Consider the following 27438-nt stretch of genomic DNA (forward strand, 5'->3'; position numbering starts at 1 on the left):
ACCCAGAAAAACTTTATGATACACTAAAATAATACTGTAAACTTCATTAAAATCGATTTAATAGATTTTGCAAAATAAATTTTGCAATCCAGCTTTCGTAAAAAAAATTCATTTTTTCAAAATGTTACAGGACTGAAAATAAAGCAGATAGCAAGTTGAAATTTTTTTTTGCTTATAGAAGTGTACTGTACCTTTCATTTGCAATTTTGCAAAATTAAAATCGATTAACACAACGGCGTCAGGAATTTTTTTAAATAAACATTAATTATTGGTGCTACGCGCAGGACAGCGGATAGTTTGCTCTGATTGGGCATTCCAATGACCTTTGATAATGATTGATACATTTTAATTTTTATTACATTTCCATATAAATAAATAAATTTGTTTATTGCAAAATAAAAACACATACTCTATCCTTTGAAATAATACTTTTATTAGCAAAAACTTTCTTTGTTCATATATTTTAACTTAAAAAATAAAAGTTTATTATTTTTAAACATATGCAATTGTTTAAACAATATTTCACAAACAATAATAAAATTAGTGTGATTTTTGTGGAATTAAAATATTAAAATACAACAAAATATAGAGTAAGAAAATAATATATTAGATAAAGATTGGAAGACATTTTGGTGGAAATCAACTTGTGTGAATCGAACACCGCTGTCCTGCGCGTAGCACCAAAATTTATTGTTTATTTCAAAAATTTTCTGACGCCGTGGTAATTAATCGATTTTAATTTTGAAAATTGCAAATGAAAGGTACAGTACACTTCTATAAGCAAAAAAAATTCGACTTGCTATCTGCTTTATTTTCAGTCCTGTAACATTTCGAAAAAATGAATTGTTTTTGCGAAAGCTGGATTGCAAAATTTATTTTGCAAAATCTATTAAACCGATCTTAATGAAGTTTACAGTATTGTTTTACTGTATCATAAAGTTTTTCTGGGTGAAATATGAAGGTCCTAAGTGTAGCATAAATGGTTGAAAAACGTAAAATGCGAATACTTGTTTTTGTATGTTTTTTTTCGCAATTATTGCTATTTTGCAACTAGGGTGACTATTTTTTAAATTTTTAACCAATTCTATATTGTAGGAAATTTAATTACGCAACTTTAATGTTAGTACAACTTTTCTCGGAAATAAATACTTTTAAAGTTATAATCAAAAAACGAAGAAAAAATCGAATTTTTCCTTCAATTTTTGACATTTTGATTATTTAAACAATGTTCCGGACCTTTTTGAGAGGGAGGATAACTCAAATATTATTATTTGATTTATTTTCAAGCAATTTCTGCAAAAAAAATTTGAGTCGCCTCTCAACGTCCATCTCAAAACAGATGCGCCCTGGACTAATAGAGAAAGGTTTCAGGAACTTGTAAACATGATGACGGCCAACGTCTGAATACGGACACGGAGCCTAAAGAAGATAATAAGAAAATATCGGTTTTGGAAAAAAAAAGAAAAAGACTATGTATTAAGAAGAGAAAGATGAAAAGTGTTTTTTTATTTCAATTGCCCATTATTTTGTATTTAAATATGCATTAAATAGTCCAGTCGTCAGAAATTTCATCTCTAAAAACGAGACGAACAGGCTGGATTGTCTCGAGTGTCATTTTTGGTATCCCAAAAAGATGCAAAAAAGTTGCTACTCCTATCCGCGGGCTTTCCCGCTCAACCCCTCCTTTACTTGCTTTAAGAGGAGCGGGGGGGGGAGGGGAACATAGGGGAACAAATTTATCACGTCGTTTGACCGGTTATCACGTCGTTTGACCGGTCGCTATGGAATTTCCATTGTTAGAGCCTAATCTTCAATACCTATAATACTCTGGGCTAATTATCAAAATACAGTACAACCTGCCATATCCGGACCTCCCCATATCCGGACGGTTCTGCGCCGTCCGGATCTACCGAAATCTACCGAGAAAGGCAGTCCTGCTGTTGGACAACGCACTAAAAGAAGAACTAAAACATGGCGAAATAATGTATTATATTATAGAATCTATAAAACGTGTCTATCGACGAAAGTTATTGACGGCGTTGATTACTGGAATGTATGAAGGAGAAAACGTTTCAGAGACTGTAAAATAAGTAGTGGTCTTGTCATCCGGATTTTTTCATATCCGGATCGGTCTGTCGCCACATTGATCCGGATATGGCAGGTTTGACTGTACAAGGAAAAGTTATTTACCAGCAATTTTATTGCTGGAATCGAATCTTATGATTGTATATATTAATAATATAGGTATGCAAAGTCCGCAGATAGTGTGGTTCGCAGAAAATCGTGTTTTTTCAATTTTTGCTCTATAGCTCCAAAGATTTTAATTTTACACCAAAAACACTCAAATAAAAATTTACCGTAATTAAATTCTGCATAGCGACGTATTTTACCGATTTACTTCGACACAAAATTTTCTCCGGAAAATGCAGGTTCCTCCAACAAAATCTTTAATTTTCAACTAAAATTTTAAATAAGTAATTGTTTATAAATAATTAAATACCTTGGTAATGTAAAAGTTCTTTCGCATAGATTATAATTCCAGAAACCGATGTAAATTGAGTGAAGAGTTTAGCAACAATTAAATTGTTAATTAAAAATTTACGGTCGCTATAATAACCGCAATAATTATGATACATAAGAATAACTATGATTTTTGTATAAAAATGACACTGTACCTATAGTATTTTTACTACAAAAAGGTTATTACGTATGTCAAAATTTTTGACGTAAGAGAACTGTCAAAACATTAGAATGTGACTTTTCATTATTGCCGTGTTTATAATAAACATAGCAATAATGAAAAGTCACATTCTAATGTTTTGACAGTTCTCTTACGTCAAAAATTTTGACCTACGTAATAACGTTTTTGTAGTAAAAATACATATCTAATGTACTTTACAGAATTGAAATTGGACTATTTGAGAGGCCTCAGGAATATTTTAAAATTATAAACAATTTTTTGGCTTATAAACAAATAGAATATCTCGGGAAATATTAAATTAAATTAAAACATGAAAACGGTATTGGAAAAAAGCGGCAGGACGCTTCTTAAAAAAAAACGTTTAATTGTGATGAGAGGTTCTTGAGATACAACCAGTCAAAGTTGACCGGCATTTACAGCAAAGATATAAACAATATAATCATGATTTTCGAACCATCACCTCTTTATTTTTATCCTCTTTCTCCACACAAATTTTCATATCTTTAAAATATTTATAACATTTATTATTATAATAAAAACTATCGATATTACGGGTGAAAATTGCCAAAAATAGCAAAATTCCAATAAAAATTTAGGTTGGTGAAAATGTAATCTCAAAGTTCAAAATCGGTATACATTAAAAAAATGCATTTTCTCGGCTTTTCATGGAGCAATTTTCTTCATTCTTTTTTTGTTCCCAAGTAACTCGAGTAGAGCCATATAACTAACGCATTATTAAATGTCAAACTAGCTTTTGTTTTGGTATAATAGATTAATTTATTTATAAGAAAAAAAAACTACATATTTTTTCCAGTTGTATACTTTTTTAGATAAACTTACTAGAAATGTACCTATTAACATTAAAAACGCAAATATTCGCATTTGAAAGCTTTATAATTATTTAAACAATCTTTATTTACACAAATTAAAATTTTTTGTTATAATAAATAAATTAATTTATTATAACAAAACAAAAGCATTTTTGACATTTAATAATGCGTTAGTTAGCTGGCTCTACTCGAGTTACTTTTGAACAAAAAAAGAATGATGAAAATTGCTCCATTTTAAGCCGAGAAAATGCATTTTTTTAACGTATACCGATTTTGAACTTTGAGATTACATTTTCTCCAACCTAATTTTTTATTGGAATTTGGCTATTTTTGACAATTTTCACTCGTAATATCGATAGTTTTTATTATAATAGTATATGTTATAAATACTCTAAAGATATAAAAATTGGTGTGGAGAAAGAGAACAAAAATATAAAGGTGGAGGTTCAAAAATTATGATCCTATTGTTTATATCTTTGCCGTAAATGCCGGTCAAATTTGACCGGTTGTATCCCAGGAACCATTCATCACAATTAAAAGTTTTTTCTGTTAAAAGAAGAGTCCTGCCGCTTTTTTTCCAATACCGTTTTCATGTTTGAATTTAATTTAATATTTACCGAGATATTATATTTTTTTATAAGCCAAAAAATTGTTTATAATTTTAAAATATTCCTGAGGCCGCTTAAATAGTCCGATTTCAATTCTCTAAAGTACATTAGATAGACAGTGTCATTTTATTAAAAAATCATAGTTATTCTTATGTATCATAATTATTGTGGTTATTATAGTGACCGTAAATTTTTAATTAACAATTTAATTGTTGCTAAACTCTTCATTCAATTTCCATCGGCTTCTGGAATTATAATTTATAAGAAAAGAGCTTTTATATTACCAAGTTATTTAATTATTGATAAACAATTACTTATCTAAAATTTTAGTTGAAAATTAAAGATTTTGTTGGAAAAACCTGCATTTTCCGGGAAACATTTTTGTCGAAGTAAATCGTGAAAAACACGTCTCTATGCAGAATTTAATTACGGTGAATTTTTATTCAAGTGTTTATGGTGTAAAGTTAAAATATTTGGAGTTATATAGCAAAAATTGAAAAAAAAAACATGATTTTCGAGGCGCCATTTTGTTTATAAGTAAAGTAGCACACTATCTGCGGACTTTGCATACCTATATTATTAATATAAGATTCGATTCCAGCAATAAAATTGCTGGTAAATAACTTTTACCAAAAATGTCCTATTCTCCGATAATCTGCCCAGACTATAACATGAAATTTCGATTTTGAGTTTTAGCAATAAATGTGAGGAATTTGAAATATGCCCAAAAACACTGAATTTAAACTTTGGCATTAACAATCTCAGGTCACCGAACATGCTTCCACGAAGACAGCATTGAATGGAATTTGTAGCTGAAGTTGTGTATTTTCTGAAATCGTATTTGTCCAATCAAAAATATGCAGTTTTAGATGTTTTAGATAATTTATAATGTAAAAGTTGAAATTCAGAATTTTTTAGGCATATTTTCGGGGGATTTTCATCGATTGTCATTTGTTTCGAGCTTCTGTCATATGTTGTATAATATGTGTATAATATTAATATACAAGGATTATACGACATATGACAGAAGCTCGAAACAAACGACTGTGAATGAAAAGCCCTATTGTACATCTATAAGCCCGTCAAGGAATACATAATTTTCTAAGTTCAATGTATAATAATCACAGAGGTACGTTTTTTTTCTGTCGCTTCCAACTGTAATGCGTTAGAGAGAATTCGGCAATCTGTGACGCACTGAAAAAAGTGTTTGGGACGGAGTAATATGTTTTTTTTTATTTTCATCTATGACGACTGGACTAAAAATGCATAGGTAATTTAAAACTAAACCTGGTCTAATATTAAAAAATCTTGTCTAGATTTTGAATCAAGGTTTTCCGGAACATTTAACGTTATGTGATGCAAAATTACTTAATTGTAATTACAATGGTTCTGTATAAAACGTTTTTTATTACCTATTCATATTTCAGTTAATTCAATATGCTCGCCAAAGTGCTTAATTTGGTTTTTATTGTGCTCGCTATTGTTAAATACTCAGAAGCTTGTGTAAGTTCTGAATTAATTTATTTATATTATCGTCCATGTAGTGAGACCGCTCCCGTCTGAAAAAAATTCTGATTAGGTTTCTTTGCGGATTCCTGTTCAAAAATATCAAAAAAAAATCTGAAGTGTGCCATGCCAAATTTATGGGCAGAAATTACTTAAACAATTTTTTAATTTCCCAAAAACTATTTTTTAGGTTTTTTGGACTATTTTAAACAAGAAAGCTATCTTGTAATTTTTCTGAAAAGTTGATAGTTTTCGAGTTATAGGCGATTTAAAATCAGAAAAATGCGAAAATACGCATTTTTGAGGCTGTAAAAACTCATGGAATGGGGTAGGCGCAAAGTCTTGGTCCAATGCAATTTAAGTGCATTCATTTTTTTCAAATCCTGAGAAAACTAATAATTAGATATTTTTTTAAAAAATTTAAACGCAGAATGAAAGATTATAACATTACAGAGGGCCGAAATTTCCTGAAAACTTCTATGATGCTTATTTTAATAAGTTACAGGGGTGAAAAAAAAAAGAAAATTTAGTGTGATTTTTAATTTCAAATATTTCAGTCAAAAGAAACTTTTGTTTCAGGGCGGATCTGTTTTGAGATGGACGTTGAGAGGTGACTCTAATTTTTTTGCAGAAATTGCTTGGAATTAACCCATATAATAATAATTGAGTTATCCTCCCACTCAAAAAGGTCCGGAACTTTGTTTAAATAATCAAAATGTCGAAAAATGAAGGAAAAATTCGATTTTTTTGTTCGTTTTTGATTATAACTTTAAAAGTATTCACTTCCAAAAAAAGTTGCACTAAAATAAAAGTTGGGTAATTAAATTTCATACAATATAAGATTGGCTAAAAATTTTTAAAATTGTTACCCTTGTTGCAAAATAGCAATAATTTCGAAAAAACCATAAAATAACAAGTATTCGCATTTTACGTTTTTAACCATTTATGCTACACTTAGGACCTTCATGTTTCACCCAGAAAATACTGCATTTTTACTGTAAATATGTTAAATACCTACTGTATTTTTTATGATAATATGTTAAAACAATACTGTAAAAGTTAATATCGGTTCAATAAATTTTGCAAAATAAATTTGGCAATTCAGCTTTCGCAAAAAAAATTCGTCTTTTTAAAATGTTGTAGGACTGAAAATAAAGCAGGCAGCAACTTAGAATTTTTTTTACAAATAGAAGAATACGTTACCTTTTATTTGCGGTTTAGAAAATTAAAATCGGTTAACTACCACGGTGTCAGGAATTTTTTTAAATAAACAATTATTTTTGGTGCTACGCGCAAGACAGCGGTGTTCAACTCACACAAGTTGATTTCCACCAAAATTTCTTGCAATCTTTATCTAATATATTATTTTGTGACTCTAAATTTTGTTGTGTGTTAATTTTTTAATTCAACAAAAATCAAACTTGTTTGTGAAAAATTGTTTAAACAATTGCATATATTTCAAAATAATACACTTTTATTTTCTAAGTTAAAATATATGAACAAAAAAAGTTTTTGCTAAAAAAAGTGTTATTTCAAAGGACAGAGTATGTGTTTTTATTTTGCAATGAACACATTTATTTATTTATTTCGAAATGTACTAAAAATTAAAATTTATCAATCATTATCAAAGGTCATTGGAATGTCCAATCAGAGCGAACGTATCCGTTGTCCTGTGCGTAGCACCAAAAATTAATGTTTATTTAAAAAACTTCCTGACGCCGTGGTAGTTAATCGATTTTTAATTTTGCAAATTGAAAATGAAAGGTACAGTATTCTTTTATAAGTATAAAAAAAATTCAACTTGCTGTCTGCTTTATTTTCAGTGCTGCAACATTTTGAAAAAATGATTTTTTTTTGCGAAAGCTGGATTGCAAAATTTATTTTGGACAATTCATTAAACCGATCTTAATTAAATTTACAGTATTGTTTTAACATATAGAGTTTTTCTGGGTGAAACATGAAGGTCCTAAGTGTAGCATAAATGGTTGAAAAACGTAAAATGCGAATACTTGTTTTTTTATGGTTTTTTTTCGAAATTATTGCTATTTTGCAACCAGGGTGACAATTTTTAAAATTTTCAGTTAATCCTATGTTATAGGAAATTTAATTACGCAACTTTTATGTCAGTGCAACTTTTCTCGAAAATGAATACTTTTAAAGTTATAATCAAAAAACCAAGAAAATAATCGAATTTTTCTTTCATTTTTTGACATTTTGATTATTTAAACAATGTTCCGGACCTTTAAGAGTGAGAGGATAACTCAAATATTATTATATGAGTTATTTTCAAGCAATTTCTGCAAAAAAATATGAGTCACCTCTCAACATCCAAATGTACTAATATTTTTACAGATGCTCCTGGTCTATTATTATATGGGAATTCCAGCCCTCGATAATAATGTAATATTTTATTCTGAGTTTAAATTTTTCAAAAATATTTATTAGTTTTCTCAGGATTCGAAAAAACAAATAAATGCATCTAAATAGCATTGGACAAAGTTTTGCGTCTACCCCCTTAAATTATCATTTTTGAGTTTGCCAAGTATCTAAATTGATGTTTAAATATTCATTTTCAAAATTCTGAAGAGTAATCGGGTCTAATTTCAATTTAGACCGTTGTTGTTTAAGTGTTAACTATGCGCGTCCATCCGATTTTTATGTCGGTGTGGCGTGCTTTATTTCAACAATGTTCTATTTTAGTCTGAAAAATATTTTGTAGGTTTTTTTATCATTCTAAACAAAAAAGGTCACTTGACAGTTTTCTGCGAAGGTTCCGAGTTATAAGCGATTTAAAATCTGTAAATTATGATTTTTGAGGTTGCCAAGCGCCTAACCTAAACGAAGTTTAAACATTGCAACTGTGGCTTGAAGTAAACTTGAGTTTATTTCGTGTTTTAAAATGTATATACATATATAACATGTCCAAATTATCATTATAAGGGAAGTAAGTAAAGTAAAATTGGCATTGGAAGCATTTTTGTTTGCACATAATAAAAACAAAATAGCTTTTTTCATTTTTAAAATTTGTATTTTGAAAAGGCCTCCCCAACTGGAAGAAAAAAGGTAAATAAAATAGTTTCAAATGAACGATTGTGGTTAATTCCAATTTTATAATAATTACAAAAGTAAAATGCTATATTATCTTAAAATCTAAATATTTTTAATAAATAATATTTGTTGTAGTGTATGTGTAAGTGACTTGATAATTTTGGGAATTCCTATTATTTTGCTGGTCTCGTCTCTGGTTTTTAATAGATATGTGATGTGTATTTAAACATCCTCTGAAAACCACGTTGGTATTACGAACATAATATTTATGTTGCAATAAATAAACTGAAAATATTATCTTGACAGATAAGTTAAAATTTGAACTTCCGGTTGATAATTATTGATTAGAAACTGAAATTATACATAAGAAATCAGAACATATTTTTTCAAGAAAATTCTCAATTTATTGGTAGTGATTATTATAGGGTAGACAACAGGGGAATAGAGCAAAAATCACATCACATATCAAATTATTGTAGATATTAACCAAGAGCATGACTATGTATGCAAACATGTAGTAAACTGTGTGGAAGGTAATGGCGGAAATGGGAGTACCAAGAAAGATGGTAGGATTAGCTCAGATGTGTGTGCAGAATACATGTGCACGTATTAGAATCAGATGAGTTTTAAATCGAAACGGGTGTAAGACAAGGCAAAACACTCTCCCATTTGTTATTTAGTTTCAGGTTAGAGCACGCAGTTAGGAAAGCACAACCACAAGTAACAAATGGCTTCGCTATCCAGGGTGCGAAGGTAGGTAGTGTTAGCCTTTTCTGAAGATGTCGATACAATTTCACAAACCACCAGAGAAGGTTGTCAAAGAATTCAAATACTTGGAAGCAGTGAAAATAGCCGAAAAGAAAAAGATGTAACATCTAGAATCATTTCGGGAAATATAGGTCTTGGGCCCACACTTACAAAAATTATTACCTTTCTCACAAGATCTTTTTTTATTCAGTTATTCATGTCGAGTCGGAAAACTTTTCTATTTCGGAAAATATTTGCCAAATAAATATAGAGGTTTCTAAACTTTATATTGTCCTGAAGTTATTTCTTTGTGGCATTTATGTAATTTATTATTTTAAATAGGAAATAAGCCACAATTTAACTTAAAAATGATTTTAATGACGTTTCGAGTTACACATCGGACGTCGTTTTCAAAATACAAAATATTACTAAATTAAATAAAAATTTTGTTGCTTAGTAAAAAATTTCTTCTATTTTAATTTAATTTGACTCATTCATATCGGCAATTCAGACATATATTGTACATTTTAAAGTAGAAGAATTAAAAAGATATTGCCAATATTTATGAGTTGCGTTCTTGGGACGACTTTATTGAAAGGTAGTTCATTCGATTACATGAACTCAACTTTAACTAATGAATATCCGTTACAAAAAATAATATGTAGCATGTGATTTGTCTGGAAAAGATGGAAGAACGAAGATATCTGGGAATATGGAAAATATCTAATATGTCATGGTAATTCAAGAGGTGGACAAGGTAGGATGGGCTTCATAATAAGTGAAAGATACAAGCATGCGGTAAAAAGCTTTACTAACATAAATGAAAGGATAGCTATTCTGAAAATGAAAGGCAAGTTTTTTGATATTAATTTCATTAATGTGCACGCACCTACAGAGGACAAAGAAGCAGAAGAAAAAGAAAATTTTTATGCCAGATTAGACCAAGAAGTGTCAAATATAAACAATTATAGCGTTAAAATAATTTTAGGAGATTTAAATGCAAAAATAGGAAGAGAGGAATTATACCAGGGAACAATAGGTGCACATAGCCTGCACGAAATAAGTAATGACAACAGGCAAAGAATCATAGATTTTGCAACAAACAAAAAAATGGTGATAAGCAGTACAAAATTTCCACATAAAAATATCCACAAAGAAACATGGGTTTCTCCCGATATGGAAACAAGAAACCAGATCGACCACGTCTTAATAGAAGCAAGACATGCTTCAGACATTTCAGATGTGAGAAGTCATAGAGGGGCAAACAGCAGCTCCGATCACCACCTTGTGCTAATTAAATATAAACAAAAAATTACCGCCAAAGAAACAGAGAAAGGTGAAACAAAGATCAAATACGCTTCAGATATATTGGCCTCTAATGAGGAAAAGAGAGCAAGATATGAAACGAAAATAGAAAACATAATTGAACAATATAATCAAGTAAATGAAAGTCAGGTCAGAAATATCGAAGATAAATGGGGGGTCTTAAAAGAAGCAGTGATAACAGCTGCAAAAGAAGTAGTGGGGGAAAGCAAAGAACCTAGCCAAAAAAGACGGTATGACAAAGACTGTCAGAGACTAATGGAACAAAAAACCAAGCTAGGCTTAAAATTCTGAATAACAGTACGGAAGAAACCAAAGAGGAATATACTACAAGAAGACGACAACTAAAAAAACATCTAAGATTTAAAAAGAGGAAACACAATAAAGATAAGATTGAAAGGCTAGAAGAACATGAACAAAAACATGAAATAAAACTATTTTATAAGGAAATAAATCTTGAAAAAAAAGGTTTCCAACTAAGAACAAAATTATGCAAAGACAAAAATGGGGACTTAATAGCAGACGAAAAAGGAGTGTTAAAACGGTGGAGAGAACATTTTAATGAACTGTTGAATAAACAAAATCAACGTTACGAAATAGAAGAGCTAAGATTAGTAGGAGAGGCTGAAGTAGACCAATATGCTCCAACAGAAGCAGAAATAAAAGAGGTAATAAAAAAAAATGAAAAATAACAAGGCCCCAGGATGCGATACAATAACTGCAGAAATGTTAAAATATGGAGGACATAGAATACAGAGTGAAATATCAAAGTTAATACTAGAAATATGGACCACAGAAATAATGCCGGAGCAATGGAAAATTACAGTGATATGCCCTATAGGTACATAAGAAGGGAGATAAGTTAGATTGCAATACTCACCGGGGAATATCACTACTAAACGTTGGATACAAAATATTTAGCAAAATATTGGAAGGAAGACTAAAAAATATAATGGAACAAACAACAGGGGATTACCAAGGAGGTTTCAGGAAAGGCAGGTCAACTATAGACCAAATATTTACAGTAAGGCAAACGCTGGAAAAATTCTACGAACGGAATACCGAACTACATCATCTATTTGTAGATTTCAAACAAGCGTATGACTCAATAATTAGAAAGGAATTATATAGCGCAATGCAAGAGTTAAATGTGCCAAAAAAACTAATCAGATTAGTAAAACTATGCCTAACCAACACCAAAGCAAAAGTAAGGATCCAAAATCAACTGTCCGATGAATTTAACATTAATGAAGGTCTAACACAAGGGGATGCACTGTCAACAACACTTTTTAACCTTGCGTTGGAACAAGTAATCAGGAAAACTCCTATAGATAGAGATAGTACAATATTTACAAAGCTCAGTCAGGTCGTTGCCTACTCAGATGATATAGACATAATCAGCTGGACATTAAACGACCTAGAAAAAACTTATACATATTTTAAAGAAGCTGCACAGACTATGGGTCTAGAAGTTAATGTCTCAAAGACAAAGTACATGATAACAACTCGGGAAAAGGTACAAACGAAAGGCAACATATCTCTGAGCGGGCAAATATTTGAAAGAGTGGACCGTTTCAAATATTTAGGATCAACAATAACAGAAGGAAATAAAAACAGTGATGAGGTAACAGCAAGAATTTCGCTTGGAAACAAATGCTTCTACAGCCTACAAAATATCATAAAGTCAAAATCAGTATCTATTAATTCAAAAGTAAAAATATACACAACAGTAATGAGACCTGTAGTAATGTATTCATCAGAAACATGGACCTACTAGTGAACAAGAGGAACAACTTCTTAGATGGGAAAGAAAAATCTTAAGGAAAATATATGGACCTATACAGGAGAATGGAGAATGGCGTATAAGAATGAACCACGAAATAAATAGAGTGTTTAACAGACCGACTATAATAAAAGAAATACGAAGTAAACGACTGAGTTGGTTAGGACACGTAGAAAGGATGGATGATAAGAGAAATACAAGAAAAGTACTTAGAAAAGAATTAAATGGGAAGAGACCGAGAGATAGGCCTAGAAAGAGATGGATTGATGGTTTTAACCAGGATCTGAAAGACCTAGGAATACGAGAATGGGAAAAACAAGCAAAGGAAAGAAAAACCTGGGCAGCTATAGTCAAACAAGCAAAACACACATAACGCCGAAAAGACCTCATCAAAAAAAAAAAGAAACAAGAAAGTAATATTTTAGATAAATATCGTTTAGAACTTTTGAGGAGTTATGCGTGTGGCTGGCCTCCACACCATGTAAAACTTTAGAGCCTAGAAACCCCAACGGGCGACCATGGCCCTCCATGGGCTGTCAGCGGTCACCGATGATGATGATGTGATTTGTCTTAATGTCACACCATGTAAAACTTTAGAGCCTAGAAACCCCAACGGGCGACCATGGCCCTCCATGGGCTGTCAGCGGTCACCGATGATGATGATGTGATTTGTCTTTTAAAAGACAACCACATGCAATGGTGACAGTAAAATTCTCATACTGTCACCATTGCATGTGGTTGTTTTTTTAAGCTGCTGGTCCAGCTTATTCTTAGCATTCGGCGGTACATCCACATTTCGAATGAATTCAGTTTGTTGACGTCATACTTTTTAATGTCTAGCCATACAGTATCTACTAGAGCCATACAGTATCTACTAGAGACCACACATAACACTTTAGTCTTCTCAACCTTATTGTTACTGATAGCTTGGGGTTACAGAGCATGAATATGCCTAAAATGCTCTGTAACCCCAAGCTATCAGTCACAATAAGATTAAGAACACTAAAGTGTTATGTATGGTCTCTATTACTATATGGCTGTGAGACCTAGACATTAAAATAGTATGACGTCAACAAACTGAATTCATTCGAAATGTGGATGTACCGCCGAATGCTAAGAATAAACTGGACCAACAAAACTACGAAGAAGTACTGGAAAAATGAACACACGATGTGGAAGTCGAAACGTCAATAAAATCATTTTTTAAGCTAAATTGTGGCCTATTTCCCATTTAGAATAATAAATTTCTAAACTTTGGTGCGTTAATTGTAAGTATTTTTACCAAACAATCCTACAAAAATCAGATATTCGGATATACATTATATGACTCTTTATGTGCGCCCTATAAGAGGGGCGCACATGGAGTCATAAAGGATGATTTTTTTAAGATTGTTTGATGAAAATACTTAATAAAAATACTAAATATAATTTACTGGTAATAGTGTCCGATAAATTTTTAAGGGTACTCTAGTTGTCGGACGCACCAAAGTTTAGAAACCTCTATATTTACGAAACGCCCCCTCCCGAAAATTTTCCGAAATAGAAAAATTGTCCGGTTCGACGTAAATAACTGAATAAAAAGTGTGGGCCGAAGGACTAAAATAGCGCTATTACTTCATGATGATAATTCTCCATTACACTCTATTTAAGTGAGACTTGGACACTGAACCAGCGTGCACGAAAAAAATATTAGTCTTAGAACGGAAGATGCCCCGGAAAACATTTGGGCCTTGTAGAGACGAGATAATAGGAGAGTGGAGGCAAAGAAACAACCAAGAACCCCAAGCACTCCATGGAGACGAAAACATAATACGATATACAAGTCACATCGTATAAGATGGGTAGGACAAAATGTTACTGAGATCCAATGATGAAAGACTACTAAAGTTGATTCGCTAATCTTTGACACAACTGTCTACACTACAATCACAATAATAAAGATGCATTAGAAATAAACAAACACGAGGAGCACTCCCAAATCATGATTTGGGAGTACTCCTCGAACATTTAACGTGTCTTGGTTTGTTTATTTCTATATAGTGCATTTTTATTGTGATTGTAGTGTAGACAGTTGTGTCTCAGATTAGCTATACTAATCGAGTATACATAAATTTGTATCTATGTATTTGTATCTATTTATTGTATTTATTAACAAAGTGCCTTAACCAGCTTATTTTTGCGTTGTTTTCAATTTTTATTATTTGAGGTATTAGATGTCATTTTCTCTCTTATTCTTTTATTTTGATATGCGATTACATAATGATTCTACCAGATGCTTTTTGATTCTTCCTTGATATGAATTCTACTATACTGCTTTCCACAGTATCATACTATGACTGCCCTCTATCTATACCGACAAAAGTACCCCGCACAAACCTTATGGAAATTAGGTCCCAGTGGATTTCGTTCATACTTTGGAAAAATACTCTTTGGAACATCCCGATAAAAAGTTCTCATGGGCACAACTCAATCGTATGAAGGATTTTCAAGATATAGAGGCACAAACTCGGAAAACTATAAGATTTACTGGGTATTCCAATTTCCTGAGTTACTGGTTATCTGGCAACATGTAGAAGTTTGGATCAAGGAAAAGTACTAGTAGTCTAGGATTTTTTCCTGGCTATCCAATGGGTACCTTTACTTTGACCTTGACCTTCAACGGACGTCATCTTCTAAAGTTTCGAGGGTTTTCGGCATTAAATTGATATAAACAGATTACTCATGGGTTTTTGGGATCGCTAAATACGAATATGCCATCAGAATTGACTTACGGAGGACGTGGTGGCCAGGGCCACTGCAAGGGACGTTATCTTCTAGAGTTTCGATGGTTTTCGGCATTTAATTGATGCAAATGAATTACTGAATGGTTTTTTGAGGTCGCTAAACACGAATATGCTACCAGAACAGACTCCCGGAGCACCTGGTTTCCAAGGTCAATGTAAGGGGCTCCTGGAGTTTTAAGGGTCTTTGGCACTACATTAATGCAAACGGATTAGTTATAGGTTTTTGGGGTTGCAGAACAAGAATACGTGATCAGCAAAGACACAGGAGCACCTGGTGCCTAAGACAGGTTACCTTCTGGAGTTTCGGATGAATCAAATGGAGGAATCAAATGGATTACTCTTAGGTTTTTAACTCCAGAAGATAACCTGTCTTAGGCACCGGGTGCTCCTGTGTCTGTGCTGATCACGTATTCATGTTCAGCAACCCCAAAAACCTATAACTAATCCGTTTGCATTAATGTAGTGCCAAAGACCCTTAAAACTCCAGGAGCCCCTTTCATTGACCTTGGAAACCAGGTGCTCCGGGAGTCTGTTCTGGTAGCATATTCGTGTTTAGCGACCTCAAAAAACCCTCCAGTAATTCATTTGCATCAATTAAATGCCGAAAACCATCGAAACTCTGGAAGATGACGTCCCTTGCAGTGACCCTGGCCACCACGTCCTCCGGAGGTGAATTCTGATGGCATATTCATGTTTAGCGATCCCAAAAACCCATGAGTAATCTGTTTATATCAATTAATTGCCGAATACCCTCGAAACTCTAGAAGATGACGTTCGTTGAAGGTCAAGGTCAAAGTAAAGGTCGCCATTGGCTAGACAGAAAAAAATCCTAGACTACTCGTACTTTTTCTTGATCCAAACTTATACATGTTGTCAGAAAACCAGTAACTCAGGGAATTGGAATACCCAGTAAATCTTATAATTTTCTGAGTTTGTGCCTCTATATCTTGAAAATCTTTCATACGATTGAGTTGTGCCCATCAGAACTTCTTATCAGGATGCTTCAAAGAGTATTTTCCCAAAGTATGAACGAAATATACTGGGACCTAATTTCCATAAGGTTTGTGCGGGGTACTTTCCAAAATTTGTCATACCTAATTGAAATTGCATATTGTTTCTTTTCCTTTTTTACTCCTTAGCTTGTTGTTACTTATTAACTAACTTATATATCTAATATAAAAAGGAATGAATCCCTCTTATTTACTGTATACCATAATAAAAATTACTTAGAAATAAAAATCTTCCCTTGTAAATGGTATATAATTTATTTAAAAATTGTTTCTAAAAAAGATCCAAGTTGGACTCAAAAGTAGGTACATCGCAAGTACATCACAAACAAACGTTTTCGGACTAATCAGTCCATCATCAGGTTAGACTCCAGATTCAAAGCAGTTGAAACTACCTACTGAGGTAGGTCGAATGACCTTACCAATATAAAATCTTTAGCCATCTAGGCTGCATTGAAAACGGCAATTGAAAAGTCGATGTTAACAGAATAAAACATTTTAAATCAACATGGGGTCTTCATCTTAATTTCCTACTGTCTTATTCTGTTAATATCGACTTATTGTTGTTTTTAATGTATCCTAGATGGCTAAAATTTTATATTGGTAAGGTCACTCGACCTACCTATGATGGACTGATTAGTCCGAAAACGTTTGTTTGTAATGTAGGTACTTGTGATGTACCTACCTTGAATCCAACTTGGATCTTTTTTAGAAACAATTTTTAAATAAATTAAATACCATTTACAAGGGAAGATCTTTACTTCTTAAGTAACTTATATAAATTCTTTAAACAAATATAAATATCTAAATTATGGTAGAAAAATTTTGACCTAATTATTTGGCAAAATTTTGACCTAATTCTTTGTTTATTATCTTTTTTCTTTATTAATTTTATTTATTTCTTATTTCAGAATGGATATAGTTTAAAAATGGATCATATCAAAGCTTGTGCGGATGACAGCATCACAGTACCACAAGATATGGATATGACTCTTGATAAAAATTGTAACATCGTCGTAAGCGGATGCGTAGAGGTCTTAAAACCGATTAAAACCGCTAAGGTGCGTATAATAAATCATCAAAAGTTATTTCATTTTAAATAATAATGAAATAGTTGCTGGTGTGAGCAAGGGGAAATAATAGTCCGCTACTCACAATCCTTTTACTAGGTTTTATTTAAAAGATTGTAAAAAGTTGGGTGACCGGTTTCGCTGTTTGCAAGTTCTACAGCATCTTCAGGCCCTCAAGAAACTAAGGCTAAAATTACATATATTGTATTGTATCAGTCAAAGTGTATAAATAACGATACAAATTAACAGTTGTTGTTAAAGCAGTGCAGATGGCCGATATAATGCTAATTATTTACGTAGCAATAAGTATGTTATAATTTGGGTTTTAAATTTAAATTTGAATTTAAATGTTGACCAGCTCCCGTCTGATATCCCGTCTCATCAGATCGAAACTAATCATCTTCAATAATTCTTGCTTAATATTCAACATGATAATAATAATATTGCTTTCTACACTTGCTCCAACTATTCTATAATAGCTTGCGACCGAAAATTGATTGAAAAGTATTTTCAGCTGGATTGGTTTTTACTATTATTTTTTTTGGCATTTACTCTTATTTTGGCATTAAAATTGCCACATATTATCGTGAAATGTTCATAGCTTTCTGTAACAGCTGTGTACAAGTCATCATAAAACTGTTCTATTTCTTCCTCGGTGTGACCCGATGTTATTTAGTGTACATACGTAAATAGTTTTTATGGAGTAACTGATGTTTAGCAATTTTGCAAGCATAACAACTCTTGTGGATATTGATTTTACTGATATGCTATTTTCAGCTAATTTGTTATTAAGGAAGAACAGAATGCTTCCATTTCCGTGGAGGAAAATATTTATGCGTCCATAAAGCAACGCATAAATTTATTATTTCGTAAACCGGCGACTTTGAGAAAAAATCCCGAAACAGGTCTATTTTTATTTTTAAATTGCGATTTTTTGGCATATATATCATACTAGTGCCGTCATCAATCTGGCGTGATAACGTAAACGATGATTTTTTTAAATAAGAATATAGGTCATGTGATAGCTCATTTGAAAGGGTATTTAATTCTTTATTCAAAATTATAAACAATAACATAATTATTTATACAGGTTGATCAAAAAAAATTTTAATTAAATTATTTGAGACAAAAAGAAGAATATTATGTAATTAATATAATTCAAAATATGTTTTCCTATTGTCAGAAAACTGGAAAAAAATGTTTTACATGTCAAAATAAACATTGATTTTTGCTTAAAGAATATGTTTAAACTGCAATGAGGTAGGTGGGTGGCAACTTTAAAATTGAATTTAAGTAAAAAAGAGTATTGATTTTTTGTCAAATAAACATTTTTTCCAGTTTTCTGACAACAGCAAAACGTGAATTACATGCATTACCTGAATTTTTGAATTATATATATTCTTCTTTTTGTCTCAAATAATTTAATTAAAGAATTTTTTTTAACATTCTGTATGAATAATTACGGAATCACGGCGGAAGCACTTAAAGAAATGGGAGACATAGGAGTTGAAGTGATGTTCAAACTGTGTAATGAAATCTGGAACACAGGAAAATGGCCAGATAATTGGTGTAAGCTTACTTTCATACCCATTTATAAGAAAGGCTCACCAACTGATTGTAATAACTACCGCACTATAGCCCTGATCTCCCACGCAAGTAAAGTCCTTCTAACTATAATTAACGAGAGATTAAAATCAATACTTTTACCACAGATCCCACAAGAATAATGTGGATTTGTCCCTGGAAGAGGCACACGAGAACAAATTCTTAATCTCAGACAAATTATAGAAAAATCTAGAGAATTTAATCTAGAAACATATTTGTGCTTCGTCGACTACTCGAAAGCGTTCGATAATGTAAAGTGGCATAAAATGTGGGGAATACTGAGAGACATGGGTACCCCCGAACATCTAATATACCTGCTGAAACAACTGTATATCAACAACACAGCAAACGTAAGAGTCAACAACACATACTCCGATAATTTTAAACTAAAAGCCGGTGTTCGTCAAGGATGTATTATCTCTCCCACGTTATTCAATATATATAGCGAACACATCATGCGCATTGTATTCGACGGATGGCTAGGAGGAATATCAGTCGGAGGCCGAAAAATCAGCAATCTCCGCTATGCTGACGACACTTTAGTACTAGCATCATCAACAAATGAAATTGAATACATCATGTACAGACTAGATACTATTAGTCGTGAATATGGACTTAAAATTAATGTACAGAAGAATGATAATCGATCGAATTAGAAATAACCAGCCGGAAATACGAATCGTAGCGGGGTTTGAAGTGGTAAGCCGTTTCAATTACTTAGGTTCTGTTATCACAAACAATGGTGGATGCGAAGAAAAAATACGCCGACGCCTTACAATGGCCAGATCAGCAACGGTCAAACTCACTAAAATATGGAAAGATACGGCCATAACCAGGAACACGAAACTGCGCCTGGTACGGATGCTTATCTTTCCTATCGCTACCTATGCTTCAGAAACTTGGACCATTAAAAAGTCCGACTCACGACGTATAATGGCCTTTGAAATGTGGGTATACCGTAGAATGATGCGCATACCCTGGACAGCACATCGCACAAATATCTCAATATTATCAGAACTCGACATCAACACTAGGCTTACCACCATCATCAACCAAAATATATTGAGGTACTTTGGACACATTACCAGACGAAGAGAAGGCTTGGAGAGGTTGGTGGTTGAAGGCAAGGTAGAGGTAAAAGAACTCGAGGAAGATCGCCACTCCGATGGTCAGACCAAATAAAATGCGCCACCGGTTACTCTCTGTCTGAGGCAGCACACCGCGCCCAGGAGAGAGAAGAATGGATAGCAACCATTCGTCAAATACCATAACGTCACCACATCCTTACGAAGGATAAAGGATAGAGGAGGAGGAGGATGAATAATTATGTTAATGTTTATATTTTTGAATAGAGAATTGAATATCCCTTCAAATGAACTATCATATGACCACTATTCTCTAGTATGATATATATGCCAAAAAATCGTAATTTAAAAATAAAAATCGACTTGTTTCGGTATATTTCCTCAAAGTCGCCTGTTTACGAAATAATGAATTTATGCGTTACTTTATGGACTCACTGTATGTATTATAAATATAAAAATGAATAAAACATTATGAATAAATTTTCATGGAGGATGGAAAATAATATATGGTCTAAATAAAAAACTGGAAGCATGAGTAGATGATAGTCAGTTTGGGTTCATAAACGGACCAGGAACCAGAGAGGCGTTATTTGCTTTTAATGTGATAGCTAGAATACCTATGTGATAGCTAGTAGAATGTGGTAGCTAGTAAATGTTTGTTACGTTGAAAAATTAGTCCAAATTCTAAAGATAAAAAACATAGACAAAATGGACTTACAAATAATAACAAACCTTTACTGGAATCAAAGAGCACAAATTGTAATATATAACGAACCCAGTTCAGATATTGAAATCAGAAGAGGAGTTAGACAGGGCTGTATTACGTCTCCATTACTATTCAGGGACATGCTTAGAATACAGTGGACACAGAAGAAAGAAGACACGGAAGCATTGCGAGAAATGGGAAAAGAGTATGAAATAATAAACAGAATAAAATTATTAAATTTACAATATGAAAATACTTCGACGAATATCAGGAAAAAGTCTGCTGGATAGGGAGAGAAGCGGAAACATAAGAAGATCATGTAATGTAGAAGACATAAATGGATGGGTAACAAAACGGAAACAGGAATGTAACGAACACATTAGTAGAATGGCAGAGGATAGGATAGCACGAATAGCACGATATAAGTCACCAAATGGACGAATAAGTATTGACAGACCAAGAAAAAGTTGGTGAGATAATTTAAACAATTTAGGAGGCTAATATTGAAGAAGAAACAACCTTTAAAGCCTACATATAAGAAGGAAGAAGAAGAAGACAATATGTGGGACATGTAATGAGAGGACAGCTATATGCAAAGCTAAGACTGATAATACATGGAAAGATAAGATAAAGAACCAGTATGGGAAGAAGGAGGTTGTCATGAAAATGTTAAGGGACTGGTTTAAATAGAACTCTTCAGAGCAGCAATAGTTCAATAAAGATAGTGATTATGAGATGCAACCTCCGATTGGGAGAGTGCACTTATAGAAGAAGAATTACATGCCAGAAGTTTTTTGGTACCATTAGAATACCATTAGTTTTGTTTTTTGTGTCTATGTTTTCATATAAAATTCCATAGCCTTATTATTGCAATTATGTATCTAACATGTTTATCGTATTTATTGTATCAGATCTAAGACTATCTAAATAGCATACTATTTTATTTCTTTGCTTAGAATTTGATATCTTTTTCTCTTTTTACGCATTTATTATCTCGTCAAAGGTTAAATATTATTTTTGCATTAAATTCGTCCAATGTTTTATGACCTGAGTGTCATAAAACGGGAATTTTTGAAGTTATACTTCTTTAGGAATGAGGGTGAATTTTTACATTCCCTGGCGCATGCGCACACCGACGATATGGTATTAGTCGCTACATATTTATGTAGCGCAAATAAGGTGTGCGTGAAAAGAATATATTATTAGTGTTTTTAGTAAATATATTTATTATAATTTTTATGTCTGTGGATTTGTCTTCCTCCTTATAAGTATTATTGAAAATTTTATTTTCAATTAATGTATCTGTCATCGTGATTGTAATTATGTCCGAGAAATGATCAACTGAATACAATAGCGGTGGTAGCTGATCGGTAGAGCATTCGCATAGGAGTCGAGAGGTCCCCTGATCGAATCCTGACAAAGTCATATCCTTTTTTTATTTTTGTTTAAAACACTGTTTAAAGTAAATAGGTATATTGATTTCGTTGAAATCATAATCTGAAGTTAGATTATATTATAATAGAAGTATAACTTCTTACGTGCGTACAAAGTACACACACATTCTTTTTTTTTTAATATTATGATATGAATAAATTTATTATAGGCAACCTATGAAGTATCTAAAGCACCATTACCGGCAATGACGGGAGACGTGGACTTATGCCAAGTTGCTGGAGGACAATTAGCTCAAGCTCAAGCACTATTAGTAGCTTATGGACTTCCAAAAAAATGTCCTGTGGCTGCTGTAAGTATTATTTTTGAAATAGTATAATAATTCTCCTTGTTCTTCTTCCTCCTCTTTATATGCAAGGCTGCTTATTCGTTGGTGAATTGATACCTCTATGGATGGTTGTCACACCATCTTTTGCGCGATCGGCCGATACTTGTTCTACCGAATGGTCATTTTGCCTCTTGCTATTTTGAACGCTCGTGTGTCTACTCCATTCTGCTTATGTGGTTATTCCATTCTTTTTTTTTAATTTAGTGTCCATTCGTTTATATACTGAAAGTTACTCTGAAGCTATTTTCTTGTGGCATTTTTGCAATTAACTAGTTTTGATGGGAAATAAGCCACAATTTTACTAAAAAAATGATTTTATTAACATTTCGACGCCTAAATCGGGTGTCGTTGTCAAAATACAAAAAATATTAATGAATTAAACAAAAATGTTGTTGCTTAGTAAAAAAATTCTTCTAATAATTTATTCAATTTGACTCATTTATACCGACAATTCAGACATATTGTTGAACATATTGCAACAGATAGTTGCGTTCCTGGGACGACTTTACTGAAAAATAGTTCATTCGATTACATGAAATCAACTCCATCTCAAGAATATCCGTCACATAAAAATCATAACATGTGATCTGTCTTTAAAAAGACAACCACATGCAATGGTGACAGTAAAATTCTCGCGTTAGAGATTCCATAGTAAATCACGAGGGAAAACCGGGAAAAAACCTCGTGATACTATCCCGACATCGTAAGTATTAAGTCTCACTTTAGTTTACTTTCAAAACTAATACCAAATTCTGACCTTAATATGTACAATATGTTATTTTAAATTATAAATAATATTAATAATACATAGATATACAGGGTGTCCCGGAAAGATTGGTCATAAATTATACCAAGATTCTGGAGTCAAAAATAGGTTGATTGAACTTCACTTACCTATATACAATAGTGCATACAAAAAAGTTACAGCCCTTTGAAGTTACAAACTGAAAATCGATTTTTTTTCATATATCGAAAACTTTTAGAGATTTTTTATTGCAAATGGACATGTGGCATTCTTATAGTAGCAACATCTTAAAAAAAAAAATTAAAGTGAAATTTGTGCACCCTACAAAAATTTTATGGGAGTTTTGTTCCCTTAAGCCCCCCCAAATTTTTGTGTACATTCCAATTAAATTATTATTGTTGCACTATTAGGCAAACACAATATTTTTAAAACTTTTTTGCCTTTTAGTACTTATTCGATAAGCCAGTGTTTATCGAGATATTTTGAATATTTGTCGAATCCACCACATATTTGTATATGGGTAAGTACGATTATAGAGAGCTGTTAGATAATCTGAAAATTTATTTATAATTTACATTATAGTATATTTTGAAAAAGAAGCCACATCTCGATAAAAGGTGACTTATCAAAAAAATACTAAGAGGCAAAAAAGTTTTAAAAACACTGTGTTTACCTAATGGTACCACAATAATAGTTTAATTGGAACGTACACAAACATTTGGCGGGTTTAAAGGAACAAAACCCCCATAAAATTTTTATGTAAACATATTAAAAAAGAAGCCGCATCCCGATAAAAACTAGCTTATCTAAAAAATACCAATAGGCAAAAAAGTTTTACAAACGTTGCGTTTAACCAGTGGCACCACTATAATGAATTAATTGGAACGTACACAAAAGTTTGGGGGGTTTAAGGGAACAAAACCCCCATAAAATTTTTATGGGGTGGACAAATTTCACTATAATTTTGTTTTAAGATGTTCCTGACATAAGAATTATACATGTCCATTTTCAATAAAAAATCTCTAATAGTTTTCGATATATTGAAAAAAATCGATTTTCATTTTGTAACTTCAAAGGGCTGTACCTTTTTTATGAGCAAATTTGTACTAAGGTAAGTTAGGTTCAATCGAACTATTTTTGACTCCAGAATGTGTGGTATAATTTATGACCAATCTTTTCGGGACACCCTGTATAAACAATACTAAAATGTAAAATATGTACCAACTCTATATGTTATTGACTTACTAATCCTGGTATTTTCTTTCTATTGACTTCCTTCTTTTAGTATGGGTAACCACATCCTACTGCATTCTACCGAGGAATTCGCGACACAATTGGTTTCATTTAGCATAATTAAAGCCGCTTCTTCGATTTTTCTCTTTTTACTATCTGTTTCTTTCAGGACTATACTTAAATCTCTCCATTGAACTCTATGTTCATTATCCCATGCGTGTTGACATATTTGAGATCTATCAAATTCTCTATTTTTAATATAAGACTGATGTTCGCTTATTGTAACGTTTAATGGTCTTGATGTTTCACCTAAATAAAATTGTTCGCATTCACAAGGTATTTTATAAATACAATTCTTTGTTCTTTCTTGTTCACTGTTAGGTTTAGTTTTAGATAGAATAGATCTCAACGTGTTTGCTGTTTTGAATGTTGTTGAAATGTTGAATTTATTTCCTATTGTTTTAAGTTTCTCGGATAGTCCTTTTATATATGGTATTGATATTTTCTTCGTATTATTTCTTGTGAATGTTATAGGATCCCGTTCTAAGTTGTTCTGTTCCATTCGATCCAATCTTGACAATTCCTTATTTATAAATGATAAAGGATAATCATTTTTTAATAAAACTTATTATGTTAACAATTGTTTTTCTTCTAAGAATGAATTTTCGTTAGAACAAGTAATTTTGGTTCTATCATGTAAGGATTTAATTATTCCCTTTTTAACGTTGATGTTGTGATTTGATTTATAATTGAGATATCTGTTGGTATGTGTTGGTTTTCTGTACACTTGCGTCTCATATCCAGTATGCTTCTTTGAGACTAAAACATCGAGAAAAGGTAGGGTGTTATTATATTCCTTTTCCATTGTAAATTTTATTGTCTCTTCTTGATCGTTTATAATATTTAGGAATGTATCCAACCATTCTGATCTATGAGGTCATATTGAAAACACATCATCTACCTATCTCCACCATACTGTGGTAGAATGCAGTAGGATGTGGTTACCCATACTAAAAGAGGAAGTCAATAGAAAGAAAATACCAGGATAAGTAAGTCAATAACATATCGAGTTAGTACATATTTTATATTTTAGTATTGTTTATATATCTATGTATTATTAATATTATTTATAATTTAAAATAACATATTGTACATATTAAGATCATATTTTGGTATTAGTTTTGAGAGTAAACTAAAGTGAGACTTAATACTTACGATGTCGGGATAGTATCACGAGGTTTTTTCCTGGTTTTCCCTCGTGATTTAATATGGAATCTCCACATTGCATGTGGTTGTCTTTTTAAAGACAGATCACATGTTATGATTTTTTGTGACGGATATTCTTGAGTTGGGGTTGATTTCATGTAATCGAATGAACTATCTTTCAGTAAAGTCGTCCCAGAAACGCAACTCATAAATATTGGCAATATCATTTTAAAGTGTTCTACTTTAAAATGTATAATATATGTCTGAATTGCCGATATAAATGAGTCAGATTAAGAGCACACAGTAGCGATCAACAGCAACAAACGCCGTCCAAGATTGCGAAAGTTCTGCGAACTTTCCAAAGTGAGGCAACAGTGCGTCGGTAATTCGACACTGACAGTGACGTTTATACTATCAAAAACAATAATTTTTATACACATAGGCGCGAAATATTGCCAAGTCAGTGACGTTCGATTTCTTGTTATAAAAAAATCGATTTTTAGTAGTTCCAATGTGACACAAAATCTAGGCACGGGATAAAAAAGTTTATTTGAAGAAAGTGTATTTTTTGTCTTTCTTAATGGCGGTACAGGCTCCTTTTTCAATATTTTATTTAGTTATAGAGTAATTTCCACATACTAACATATTTCTAAAATTGGGCTCTGTACCGCCATTCTTTATTATATTACGAATATGTGCGCCAAATATCTCGACAAAATATTCAAAATTAGAGCCGCAATCTTGGAACGCGTTTGTTGCTACCTGTTGACTACTGTTTGCTCTTAAATAAATTATTAGAAGAATTTTTTTACTAAGCAACAACATTTTTGTTTAATTCATTAATATTTTTTGTATTTTGAAAACGACGCCCGATTTGGGCGGCGGAAACTTTAATAAAATCCTTTTTTTAGTAAAATTGTGGCTTATTTCCCATCAAAACGAACTAACTACTGAAAGTTACATTTTCTTCTAATGTCTTCACTTCTCTTTCGATCTCTCAGCGTATTTCCTGTAATTATTCTCAATACTCCAACTTCTGCCGATTCTAGTAGTCCTTGTGTTATGGCTGTATCGGGTCTTGTTTCTGATGCATATGCCATTATTGGTCTTACACTGGCGTTATAAATTCTTGACTTCATCTCAGTGTTAATATGTCTGTTTCGCAGTAAGTATAGTGTTATTAAGTCTTCTTGATAGTCTATTTGCGTCTTGTACTTGATTTCTCACTTCTTTGTCGAGGTCTCCGTAGCTGGACAGTGTAATTCCAATTATTTCCTTACTTGTTCAATACTGATGCCATCAATTACTATTTTACATCTGATTGGTTCTTTACTGATTACTCTTGTTTTAGTTTTCTGAGATAAAATTGTCATATTGAATTATTTAACAGTATTGCGCCGTCTGCGTACCAGAGTATTTTTACTTCTTTGGTTCCCATTCTCTTTCCTCTTGTTTGTTGAAGGGAAGAGGATACAGAATAGGAAACTTTGGACAATTCGAGGTGTGTATTGTAATTTCTTCATGTGAAACGTTTTTTAATTGATTCACGCTTATTATTTTGATTCCAGTGAAAATAAAGTTCATCCTTGAATCACTTATGAGTTTTATCTGTTTTTATTCTCTTTATTAGAAAAGTGATGATTCATGAGTGCTATAAGTTTTCTTCTCATAG

The 27438-nt window shown here is 32.2% G+C and overlaps 1 protein-coding gene across 1 annotated transcript in view; it reads left to right on the forward strand.

Annotated features, from left to right (window-relative positions):
- Window positions 1–5481: 5481 nt before the first annotated feature.
- The window catches only part of LOC114349391 (uncharacterized), a 34743-nt gene continuing 12786 nt past the window's right edge, over window positions 5482–27438 (forward strand). The window contains exons 1-3 of the mRNA XM_028299747.2: window positions 5482–5642; window positions 17248–17397; window positions 22406–22546. Of these exons, the coding sequence (XP_028155548.2) occupies window positions 5577–5642; window positions 17248–17397; window positions 22406–22546 (357 nt within the window). The 5' untranslated portion in view covers window positions 5482–5576. The remainder of the gene's footprint in view (window positions 5643–17247; window positions 17398–22405; window positions 22547–27438) is intronic.

Source organism: Diabrotica virgifera, chromosome 1 (assembly GCF_917563875.1).
Source record: "Diabrotica virgifera virgifera chromosome 1, PGI_DIABVI_V3a".
Taxonomy (NCBI): domain Eukaryota; kingdom Metazoa; phylum Arthropoda; class Insecta; order Coleoptera; family Chrysomelidae; genus Diabrotica; species Diabrotica virgifera.